General features: G+C 44.7%; 1 protein-coding gene across 1 annotated transcript in view; it reads left to right on the plus strand.

The window, feature by feature from the left end:
• The first annotated feature begins 5844 nt into the window (after positions 1 to 5844).
• Positions 5845 to 12527, plus strand: part of BAZ1A (bromodomain adjacent to zinc finger domain 1A) — an 83631-nt gene continuing 76948 nt past the window's right edge. Inside the window, exons 1-2 of the mRNA XM_075532047.1 lie at positions 5845 to 6035; positions 6441 to 6610. Of these exons, the coding sequence (XP_075388162.1) occupies positions 6498 to 6610 (113 nt within the window). The 5' untranslated portion in view covers positions 5845 to 6035; positions 6441 to 6497. The remainder of the gene's footprint in view (positions 6036 to 6440; positions 6611 to 12527) is intronic.

Genomic DNA, 12527 nt, shown 5'->3' on the forward strand with positions numbered 1-12527 from the left:
TCTTTCTGTGACTGCTACTATTTATGGACATTTAAATCTTATGCTACTCGTAGCAAATCCAAAAGAATTGAGTCTTGTGTTCAATTATATTTGTGGAATATCTTCCTAGAGATGGAATTTCTGGTTAGAGTTTGTGCATCTGTAATTTTGGATATATATTGCTAATTTGTCCTCTGGACAAGTTGTTGCTTGTCTTACCAACATAGTCTGATGACCTCTGCTAATCTGTAGGATGAAAAAATCAATGTAGGATCATCGCAATCCAGTTCTAATTTGCTTCTCTCTTCTTAGTGAAGTTGAGAATCTTTTCTCAAAGTTGTTTGGGCATATACTTCATAGAGCATGCAATTCAATAATTCATCACACCAAGAAGCGTTGTACAATCAACACAATTCACTTTAGAACATTGCGTTCATTCTTGTACCCTCATTATTAGCTCCCCATTTATGAGTTTCTGAGTCTATATCAATAACTTTACTGAAGATGTAATTAAAAGAAAAGGATAGAAACTGATTGTGGTAGCAATTGTACAATTCTGCTTGACTTATAGAATGATTATATATATATAATATTATTATGTATATAATAACTATATACATCATTTTTTTAAAGGAGACACAATACAAAAGCTTTCTGCCCAGTAACTAATAACGTTTCATTTCAATCTATAAAGATTTTGCCAATCAATTTTGCTACTAGTATTCAATTTGAGAAATATTGCATTTAGGTAACTGACAACTATATTTGTCAAATCTTAGTCTATGAGTACAATTGATAATAAACATTACTAAGGTTCTATATTATAGTAAGAGCCTGGACAGCATCGTGGGCTATATGTTAGTTAACCGTTCAAAATCACCGGCTTTCTACTGTGGTAAAGATATAATCACAGAAATCATGGGGGAGGTTGTATTCCGTCCTGCAGGCTTGCGGGAGTCTTTGAGTGAGTGAGTGAGTGAGTGAGTGAGTGAGTGAGTGAGTTGAGTGTGAGTTGAGTGGGTGAGAGTGAGTTCAGTGAGTGAGTGAGTGAGAGAGTGAGTATGAGTTGAGTGAGTGAGAGAATGAGTGAGTGTGAGTTGAGTGAGTGAGAGTGAGTGTGAGTGAGTGTGAGTTGAGTGAGTGTGAGTGAGAGAGTGAGTGAGAGAGTGAGTGAGTTGAGTGAGAGTGAGTGAGTGTGAGTTGAGTGAGTGTGAGTTGAGTGAGTGTGAGTGTGAGTGAGAGTGAGAGAGTGAGTGAGTGTGAGTGAGTGAGTGAGAGAGTGAGTGAGTCGTGCTCTGTTAAGCCTGGCATGCAAGAAGGTCCGTGGTGATGGGTAACCCCATCAGTCAGTTACCACACAGGTAACTGCAGTGGTGCCACTGCTCATGCCAACAGCAGGTGGGTCACAATACAACTGTGCTCCGTAGGCTTTTCAATGCCTGCTTTTTTTTTTTTTTTTGGCAAATAGATCACCAGGTCTTTGTTACAAGGCACTTTGGGGTAGACTAAAACCTCCAACCTTTCAGTTAGCAGTTGAGCATTGTACAACCCAGGGACTCCTAACCCAACCCACCCCACTGTCAAGTGAATTCCAACTCACAGAAACTCTATAGGTCAGGGTAGAACTGCTCCATAGGCCTTTTGGGGCTGTAAATGGTTGCAAGAGCATACAGCCTCATCTTTCTCCAGTGGATCGGCTAGTGGATTCGAACTACTGACCTTGTGTTTAGCAGCCTAATGTGTAGTCCATTATGCTACCTGGGTAGCTAGAGATTCCTATTATCACCCTAATTCCTAGTTGTTGTTTTTATTCATAAGGGGTTGAATAAAAAGATGCATTCTAAATTTGTCACATTACTACTTCGGTAAAAATAATTTAACGTTCTTTGAGTACAGTACTTCTCAGCTTTGGCAGTACCTTAGAAAATCTCCTGAGTAGATTTTAAAACTGAGGATGCCTAGAAGGCCCTATTCCATAGATTGTTTCCGTTGGTGTAGGATAGGGCCCAGAGATTACTACTTTTTTAAAGCCCTCAAGTGTTACACTGGGCAACCAGGATCTAGAAACACTACCTGAACAAGAGACCAATTGTTCCAAATATGGAGAAACACATGAATTATAAATGACAAGATATAGAAGTATTGTGTAGGTAGCAAAGGAATCTTGGTGGCACTGTGGGGAAAATGTTGGACTACTAACCACAAAGTGGACAGCTCTGGGGGGGGAAAAAAACGAGGCCTTCTGCTCCTATAATGGTTGATGCAGCCTCAGAAACCCGACATGGGACTCTAGCAACTGGAATGGACTCAGTGGCCTTGGGTTTTAGTCCTGGGGGTTGTAGGTAACATGCTTGGAATCAGACACTGGAAAAATGCACATCTAGATGAACTGAGACAAGCATCAGAAATATGTAAGGAAAGGAGCTACCAAGTTAAAGATTTTTCTTCAATAGAGTTCAGGGCACCTAGATGATAAGAACATTAATAGCATTCTTAAATAAGAGGTAAGATTCCCAACACGATCGCTGAAGACAAATGGGTGCATAAACAAATGTGGTGAAGAAAGCTGATGGTGCTCAGCTATTAAAAGATAAAGTGTCTGGGGTCTTAAAGGCTTGAAGATAAACAAGCTATCTAGCTGGGAAGCAACAAAGCCCACATGAAGAAGCACACTAGCTTGTGTGATCATGAGATGTAGACAGGATCAGGTATCAGGCATCAAAACAAACAATCATATCAATGAGAATGAGGGAGGGCAGAGTGGAGACCCCAAGCCCATCTGTAGACAATTGGACATCCCCTCACAGAAAGGTCACAAGGGATGAGCAGCCAGGATGCAGTATAGCACCAACAAAACACACATTCCTCCAGTTCTTTAATGCTTCTTCCCCATCACTATCATGACCCCAGTTCTACCTTACAAATATGGCTAGACCAGAGCATATACACAGATAAGAGCTCTGGACACACGGAATCAGGACAATAAACCCCTCAGGAACAATAATGGGAGTAGTGATATCATGAGGGTAGGGGGAAGATGGGGGGGGGAAGCGGAGAACTAATTGCAATGATAGACATATAACCCCTTTACCATCACCACCACCCAGGGTGACAAAAAAAAAACCCAAACAGAAACATGGTGAAGGGAGACAGTGGATGATGGTAAGATATGAAAATAATAATTTATACTTTATCATGGGTTCATGAAGGTGGAAGGGTGCGGGAGGGAGGGAAAAAAATGAGGAGCTGATTACCAAGAGCTCAAGTAGAAAGAAAATGTTTTGAAAATGATGATAGCAACAGATGTACAAATATGCTTGACACAATGGATGGATGGATTCTAAGAGCTGTAATAGCCCCCAATAAAATGACTAAAATAGAGGTAATAAATACATGTTATGAGTGTTAACTGAAGCATGAAGATAGGTAATAGGATTCATGTCCAATGTTTAATTAGACATTTAAGATTTTTATTACCCAATTCATTTGACTATCTACTGTTTCCCCTGAATAGTCCTAATATATTTATTATTTCTGATGATCAGTAATATAGCTTATTTATGTAAACATTTTAGTAAGAGTTTGGAATATTTTAGTTCACCTATAGATACACTGTGAATAGAGTATGCAAGGAAATTAGCCTTTTTTGAATCTAGGGAAAGATTGCTAAAAGAGCCTGGACAAGAACTCAATTGAGGCCTAAATTCCAATTCAGCTCAGTCCCTAAGGAGTATGTGAACTTCATAACTGATCCTGCAGTGTCCCACAGTGTCCTCGGTTACAACAGGAGAGAATTACAGAGCTTCTACAGGTTCCTTTCTGCCCTAAGTCCTATGCTCATCACCTCACCCAGGGAAAGCCTTTGTATTAACCAGTTCACAGGAAACAGGAAAGTTACCGTAGTCAAAGATTGTAAATTTATGTTTCAAAGTCTTATTTATAGAGATTTCTATGCAAATAATCTAATTACATTAAACTAAGCTCTGGTAGAATTAGATCAACATGTTTCCATAGAAATTATTAATAAGTTAGGTCAGCTTTTATTTATTTAAAATAATTTTATTGGGGTTTGTACAGCTGTTATCACAATCCATCATCCGTCCATTGTGTCAAGCACACGTGTCCATTTGTTGCCATCATCATTTCAGGTCAGCTTTTAGTAGTGCATGTATCTATATAACTGCTAGATTAGGTAAACTTCTAGTAGTGAATGTGTATAGAATAACTTTAAGTGTGATTAATGAGTGTGATCAATTTAATCTATTGTTAGAAGCATATCAAAGCTAAACTTTTTAACATAATTATAATTTCCTATCTTTCACTATTCTGAGTTACCGATGAACAACTACATATATTTAACGTTGCAAATCATGAAAAGAAACTATAAAATTTAGAGAACTGAGCTGTGAGAGTATTGAAATTTGAGTATAATAGTATTTTGGTGGTACTACACAGTTTTCAATAGAATACAATTTCCAATTTATATTAGTATAAGGACTAATCTTTAAATATTTGTATTTATTAATAAAATAAAACCAACATTGCTTTTGATAAAGATGTTTAACAAAATAATTTTCTCAAATGCTGATGTTTAATGAATAGAAGTACTTAGATGTCCAGGCTGAATTTCATGCCTTTAGCTTAAATTGAAATTTTGAGGGTGACCATTCAATTCAGATGGAAAATTATCCAATCCCATTGTCTCTTTTAAAAATATATGAGATTTTTAAAGTGCCAGTCGCATGTTACTTAATACATTGTCACTCAGTTTAAAACACCAAATCTTTGAAGGCATAGTCTTTTGAAGAGTTTCACCAAGCTATATGCATTTCCAAGTCCTGTAACTTCTATATTTGTACAAAAGGGTACATTAATACTGATTTTTAAAACAACCAGTGAATAATGTGCCTTTCACAAAATGTGTATTTTGCTGACCAATATAAAAGCATCCTGAAAGAAGTTTGCAAAATAGTAACTCTTGAGGTTTAGATATAGATTCCTGGCATTTCGGCCTCAATGTACACACACAAGCTTAAAGGCATAAAGATAGGCTCAATTTCTGTAGTGAATATATCACTTTTGATAATTAGAAGAAATTCATCTTTCAACTTCTTCAAACTTATTTGCAAGCATCAGGGTAGTAGCAAAAAAATAAAATGCGAACAGTCTGAATTTCTAGTTTCAAAAACCCTGATTCCAAAGTCACATGTCTAATGTGCATTAAAATTAGTTTCAAAGTGAAAAGTACTGACATGGGAAAGTACTTGTATGAGAAATTTCACGAGCAAATTCATAGTCTGTAAAATTCTGAGTACTTTACCAAAGAATATTGACCATTTGGTAAAATATTGTCAGTAGCATGTTAAATAATCACTTTTTCAAGACGTGCTTTTTAGTTTTAAGTATGCGAGAGTCCTTTAGACATGAGGATGTTTTCCACACATCTCTTTCCCTCTGCGATTTAAGTCTGAATTGCCCTCAGTATGAGAGAGAACTGCTATCAAGAAAGTCCTTTTCTTATTTCTCTTCCCATCCTGAAATACAAGCCACACGGTAGTTTGAATCCTTTTCCCGACGAGTCGGCCAGCGGTGGAGCCCGAGTGGAAGATGCAGGCTTCCTGGGTTAGCCGGGTGTTGCCGAAACCCCAGCGCCTTCCCTAGATCTTGGGGCGGCTCATCTCCAACATGGAGGATGCTTCGGAGCCTTCACCGGGGGTTGCTCCATTAATTAATAATGTAGCTCTCTCCCAGGCTCTCGGCCGTCTCTTCCTGTATCAGTGACAGGCTGTAAAAGTCATCGAGCAGCCAATAAAAAGGTAGAAGCGAGAAATGAAAAGCTCCTCCCAGCAGCTCTTCCTCCTTCGCAGCCGAAAGTAGATCAGAAACTTCCCAGGAGCTCCGAGAGGCGGTCGGGCGGCGGCGGGACGCGATCTCCCCACGCGGTGCCCGGCAGCGGGGGCGGCGGCGGCCAGGGGCGCCCCAGAGGCGACCCCCCGGGGGGACGGCGCTCCCCGAGCTGCCTCTGCGGGGCCCGAGCAGCTGTCGGCGGGCTCCAGGTGAGGGCTCCCCGCGGCCGCTCGGGGGCCGGGCGCCGCGGGCGGGGGAACAAAGCGCCGCGGGCCCGGGGAGCGCCCGCCGCGGGCGCCCACGCGGCCACGGGCCGGCCGGCCGGGCGCCGAGCACGTTGTGAGCCGGCGCTGGGGGAGGGGGCCGCGGGCGCTCCCGCACCGCCCGCCGCGGGGCGCCGGGCGCCTTTGTGAGCCGCGGCCGGCGGGCCGGCGGAGGAGGGCGCTCCCCGGGCCCGCGGCGCTCGCCCGAAGCGCGGCCAGCCCGGGCGGCGACGTCGGTCGGGTGGCAGCCGGGGCGCGTCCGTCGCACAAAAGGCAGCCGGCTCCCCGCCGCCGCCGCCGCCGCGCGCGCGCTCCCCACCTCACCGGCTCTCCTTTCTCCCCACTTGATAGGGGCGCGGGCCGACGCGGGCGGCCGAGGGTCCGGGCGAGCCCGCGGGCGGACGCGAGATGCCGCTGCTCCACCGAAAGCCGTTTGTCAGGCAGAAGCCGCCGCCGGACCTGCGGCCGGACGAGGAAGTTTTCTACTGTAAAGTCACCAACGAGATCTTCCGCCACTACGAGTAAGGGCCCGGCCGGGCGCGGGGAGGCGCGGGGTCCGGGGCGCCGCGCCCGCGTCCCCTCCGTGCCCCTCGCCGTGCCCAGCCAGCTCCCTTTTGTCTCTCCGCGGGCTCTCGCTCGCCGGGCGCCTGGCGGGGCGATTTGAAAAGTGACGGGTGGCCGCGGGCCCGCGTTTCCCGGGGGCGGAGCGGAGCCGGCGGGTGGGGGGCGCCCGGCTTGGCCCGCGGCGCGCGTGGGGGGGCGGCCGGGGTCCCGGGACGGCCGTGGGGAGCGCGCCGAGCCGCGGCTGCCGCCCGCCCGGCGGAAACCCCCCGCCGCCCCCCCTCCCGCCGCGGCCACACGCGCGCGCCGAGGCCAGTTCCGGGATCCCCGCCCGGCGGCCGAGGGCTTCCCCGCTCGGGCCCGCGGCGCTGGGCCGCCGTCCCCCGGCCCGCGGAGGGAATCCCTGACCCTGGGGGGCGGGGGGCGCCGGGAAACGGCCAGCTGGCCGTCGCCTCCTGGCTCGGGAGCGGGTGTGCGGCTGGCACTGCGCGGGGCGGGGCGGTGCGGGCGGAGCGCGGCTGGGACGGGGGGACGCCCAGGGCTGCCCCGGCGGGGCGCGGGTGGGGGTCCGGGACCCCGGAGGCCCGGCCTGGCGCTGCTAGGCCTCGGAGTGCGGCGCGAGCCTCGCGCACTGTCACCGCCTCCTCTCGGTGACTAACTCCGGGCCGCGGGGAACTCGGCGTCTCCGCCCCCGGGAGACGGAGCGAAGCAGCAGCGGGGGGCCGGGCGAGGAGGAGGGGGCACTGACGGGCCCCGGGCGCCCCTCGGCTTCCGCGCCTGGCAACCCCGAGAGTGGCCGTGGGAGTCGGGGGGAGGGGGTGAGGACAAGTTCAACTCCAGTCTCTGCCAGCCAGCTCCTTATCCTCCCCCACCCGCCCCACCCCCACCCCCGCGCCCGCGAGCCGCCTGACATGTGCCACTCGCTATTGTTTTGATAACCCGGAGCTGCTGCTTGCACAATTTCAACCCCTGTTTGTGGAAGCCTCTCGCTTGGTTTCTCCCAAGGGCGCCCCTTCCCCAGCGCAGTGCGTTTTTAGCGATCGAAAACAAGAGCTAAAAGTGAGCGCCTGAATTGATCAGTCATTGAAACAAGTCTGATTCCCCTCCTCCCTTAAAAAAAATTCTTTAAATAAATTCTAGTCTCTCCACTCAGAAGGAATCCATTTGTGGCTTAGAAACCTAGTGTTACAGGAGCCAAGTAAGTTGAATGTAGGAGGCGCCTTCTCTAAGTAGGGACTTGATGCTTCAGGGGAACTGCACCTGCCGGAGAAATGAGTAGTGCGGCTAGGAAAGTCGATTCCTTTGGCATTTAAGTAACCTTTTTATTTTTTTCTGTAGCTTTGCAGGAAAATGAGTTACAAATAAACTTGATACATCACATATTGTTCTAGGGAGTTTTTCAGCAGACTGTACTTTTAAAAAGGAGTGCACGTTACCCTCGGCTCCTGTACAGACTTGTTGTGGTAGTTACTCAAATAGATTTCACTCTTGTAACGCCTTAATTGAATTTGCATTGGGCAACTTGACACGAGTTGTGTCTTTTTTTCTTCTTTTTTAAAGTTCAACTTCTTGGTAAAGGTCTTCATGATCTAGTGCTGCTGTAGCAAGTATCACCGAAAGGTGACTAACATTTTCTCCTGGTGGCCTGCTGGCAGAGCACAAGGCTAACTAACGTCCCTTTGGGATCCGGGGCATGCCCTTGACTCTTCACTTCTGTTCCAGGTGATCTTCCTGTGGCTTGACAGCTCTTCCCCCATCTCTGCTTCTCTTCATCACTTATTTCATCTCGTTTGAGATCTCAAGAGATTTAATTTTTAAAGGCCCTACTGACACTACTCCTGCCTTATTAACATCACAGACAAATCATCCCCAAATGGGATAGAGGTTAGGATTGACGACACACATTTTTAGGAGACGTTCGGTCCTAACAGCAATAATCATGAATTAATTTTTTAATTGTATCTGAGCATGCCAACAAAATAGAAAACAAACTAAAAGTTGAAACTTTTCCCCTGTGATATAAGCAGTCTTCTCTTTTTAAGAAATCTCTGCCTCTGGAGAGGACTTTTGGGATTAAACTATGGGCTTCGTATCTGGAATGTTGAAGGGAAGGAGAGTTTGGGTAGTCCAAACCTGCCTGTCTCCCTGTACTAGTAAGGAAGTGTGTCCTTGGTAGTCTTAGCACATTTAAAAAACATTTTAAAGACTAAGTGTTGGTTTTATTTTTGGTGGGTTTTTTGTTTTGTTTTCTGTGTTGGATTGGTTGAGTTTTAGGGAATTACAAGTTGCTTTGGAGAGAGAATCGGGTTCGGAGCAAAGACCTTTAATCCATTAACTCTGTAAAAGCAATGCTACTGGTATTCAGAATTAGAAACTCCTTCATGGGGTAGGCTTTGGGCTGACAACCACAAGGTCAGCAGCTCAAACCCACCAGCAGCTGGTCATGAGAAAGGTGAGACTGTGCTCATAAAGCTTGACAGTCTAGGAAACCCTATAGGGTGTCTGAGGCCAGATCAACTCGATGACAGTGGGTTATGATGATCCCCTGGGAATCTGACAAATCTGAGGAACCCCGTTGTCATTCATTCCTTAAATTACCATTTGATTTATGTTCTGGAAGATTATTTTTTAATTTGATTATTTTATTATTTGAATGTCTTTAGAGAGACCACTGTGCTCGCCTGTTTGCTCAGGTTTTCAATTTCTTGAATATAAATCCATTTCAAATAATTTTTTACATCTCTTTATTCATCTTTCAACAAAATGTAAAGTAGCTTTTATTTCTTAAACTGTATGTCTGTTTAGTCGACGCTGCAAGTGAATTTTTAATGTTAAATGGTTTTGTCTCTACCTTACTTGAAATTATAGCTCACTTCCACCTTGTCTTTCTAAGCAGCAGTGGTTACTACATTTTCTTCAGAAGACCATAGATTCTCTGAGACAGGAACTATGACCAGAATGGGTCCTTGGTGATTAGACAGTATTAGTCCTGTATTTATCTATCTGTTTAGAACTACACGTGCTTAACTAATTGCTAACTCTTATTTGACCTGCTTTTATAAGTGGCCATTAAAAACAATGCATTTAATGCAAATGCATATGACAACGTGCCTAAGTTATTGTTAAGTAAATTAAAATTCATTCTATAATTTCAGTCACCTGATAATGATTTATTGGTTTTTAGTTATTTTGGGCTGTGGATTGTGAAAAAATTAAACAGATCAGAATATCAGAAATTCTAGATTTGTGAGAAAGGACCATGATTTATTGTATTATCTAGTGAGTTAATCTTCTAATTAAAGTGGCTAGTTTTTTGTTTGTTTGCTTTTTTTTGCTTTCTAAGCCATCTAGACCCTTGGAATTGGGATTTATTTCCCGTCTTTGAGTGCATACGACCTTTCATTCAAAATGTTGGAATCCTTTCCACAATTAGCAGTCCAGCCTGGCTTGTCAATGAAAGGAGGGAGTCTGAGGGACTTAGGGCAGCTCATTTTTGTTATTGTTCATTTTGCAAACAAACTAAGCTGTTGATGAGACTTTTATACATGGATTGTCCTGATAAGATTTTGGATGTTTACTAGTAATCTCTGTGTAGTTCATTGATTTTATCCATTAAAACAGTAAACCATCATCCTAACAATTTTATGGAAATACCTTGTTGCTTAACCTCCCCCAGGCCCTACCGCCCTCCCCACTATCTATAGTTCAAACCCTTACTTGAAGTTTCAGTTTAGCTTCCCTTTAAGAGCTGTCTAGACTAAATATCTTCAAATATTTAGGATAGTTTGCCTCCTTCTCCCTCTCCCAATTTTCCAATTCCAAACTCTCTTCCTTAAACAGTCTCAAGTCTTTCATCTGTTCATTAAAGAGTTTATATCTATAAAAATGGCTGGGCAGCAGCCTCTGACCTCAGCTAACCTCACAAGAGGGAGGATGATAATCGTTACAGGCTGATTGGAGGCAGACATAACCTCTTTTAACTTTCTACCAATTCTTAGCTCCCCACCCCACTTCTTCTCATGGCAGTTGGGCTGTGTTCTCTTAATTCCAGGTTCCTAAAGGTAACCCCTACTCTGGCAGCAAACTTCTTGCCCAAAGACACACACTCTCTCTCTCACTCTAGATTTGTGGTCGCCAGTGTCACTGCTCTGAGTCCTGGGTCTAGGAAGTTTCTAGAATGCTGGGTCCAAAGCGTGTTGTCAGTCCCTGTCTATTTTTCTTGATGGTAGTTAGGTGTCCCCCCTTAGTCTCTTGGATTGTCTATCCTTTAAGCTTAGCAGAGTGGCAGAATTGATTAATTCTTCATTAGAGTTCCATACATCTTATTTAAATGGTCCTATCCCCACAGGAGTTCCATATACCTTATTTGCATTATTAACATGCTATCCAAATACCCTTTGGGACAACAAGCATTTTTGCCTAGCCCTATCCGGTCATTTTGGTGGGAGTTTACAAAACCAAAAGAGCTGTATGGAAGCAATCTAATATACCCCAAAACCAAACCCACTGCTGACTAATGGCAGCCCTATCATTTTTGAGGTTATATATCTTTACAGGAGCAGGTAACCTCAACTTTCTCCAATGGAGCTGCTGGTGGGTTTGAAGTGCTAACCTTTTGGTTAGCAATCCGATGCATACCCTACAGGGCTGCCAGGGCTCAATTACAGCACAGTATGGTTAAATCATTTTGGCCTTTTGGTAGAATACACTTTTCATTTATCTTTTTGGAATTATGTTTGATTTCTGATTTATATTGTCACTTTATTCTCAATCGTATATTCTACTAGGGTTTTTAAAAAAATTTTTCCCAAATACCCACTAGTTAATCAGAGAGTTGGTTTATATCAGAGGTTCTCAGTAAAGCACTCTGCTTGCTAACTCAGAGGTAGTGTTCTCTTCAGAAGGAATGGTAAAGAGCAAGGGTTAGCAAACTCTTACTGCAAAGGGCCAGATAATAAACATTGGCCACTTTGCAGGCCTGAAAATGGGTAATATCTCTGTTACAGCTACCCAAGTGCAGCCATAGACAGACCCTAAATGAAAGGATGCTGTGCGGTGTTCCACTAGTACTGTTTACAAACCAGATGGAGGGCTGAATGAGACCTCCTGGAGCCAGTAGTATGCCCCCGTCTAAAGTACAGAATTCATGGGAAATAGGATGGTAGCTCTCAAAATACTTCGCTCATAATAGTAAAATGTGTTTTGTGCAGGTGTTACATTACAGTAATGTAATTCAGAATTTGAAGAGGTGCTGTAACATATCCTCTACAGTAATGTTAGCAAAAGAGGGGAGAATAATCATTAATCTACACTAACATGTGCGATGCATGATCAATGGTGAAATGAAGGTAGAATCCAGAAGATGGAAAAAGTGACAAAAGTAATGTTAAAATGGTGCAGTGTTGGCAGGGGATGAAGAACGGGAAGAAATAGCCCTGGGGCTTTTCCCTTGTTTTTAAGAACTTGCTTTAAAGCTGCTTCTATAATATGTCTGGTCTCTCTCCTGTTATCACCCCTCACTCCCGCAGCTCCCCCGCCCTCCCGCCCCCTCCCCTTGCCCCCTCCCCTGCCCCAGGGAAGATCTTTGTGTACTGGAAAGCTATAGTGTAGCAACTGCAGACTTTGCAGAGCAGATACAAACAGCCCATACACTTTGCAGGAGGAGGTACTAAAGCGGTTGTGTACACTAGTTAATGACTTTAAGGCTTGTTTAAATAACTTTATTGTGAATTGAGTGGGACTTCTCTACACCCCATCCCCCACACCCACACCCCCAACCTGGTAGTAAAACACTTGTGTCATTACATTCTTGGTATTTTATATGATGTTAATAGATCTGTACATTGTTTATTGCAACCCACCTTACACAGACTTGTC

Source organism: Tenrec ecaudatus, chromosome 14, assembly GCF_050624435.1.
Source record: "Tenrec ecaudatus isolate mTenEca1 chromosome 14, mTenEca1.hap1, whole genome shotgun sequence".
NCBI classification, from domain to species: domain Eukaryota; kingdom Metazoa; phylum Chordata; class Mammalia; order Afrosoricida; family Tenrecidae; genus Tenrec; species Tenrec ecaudatus.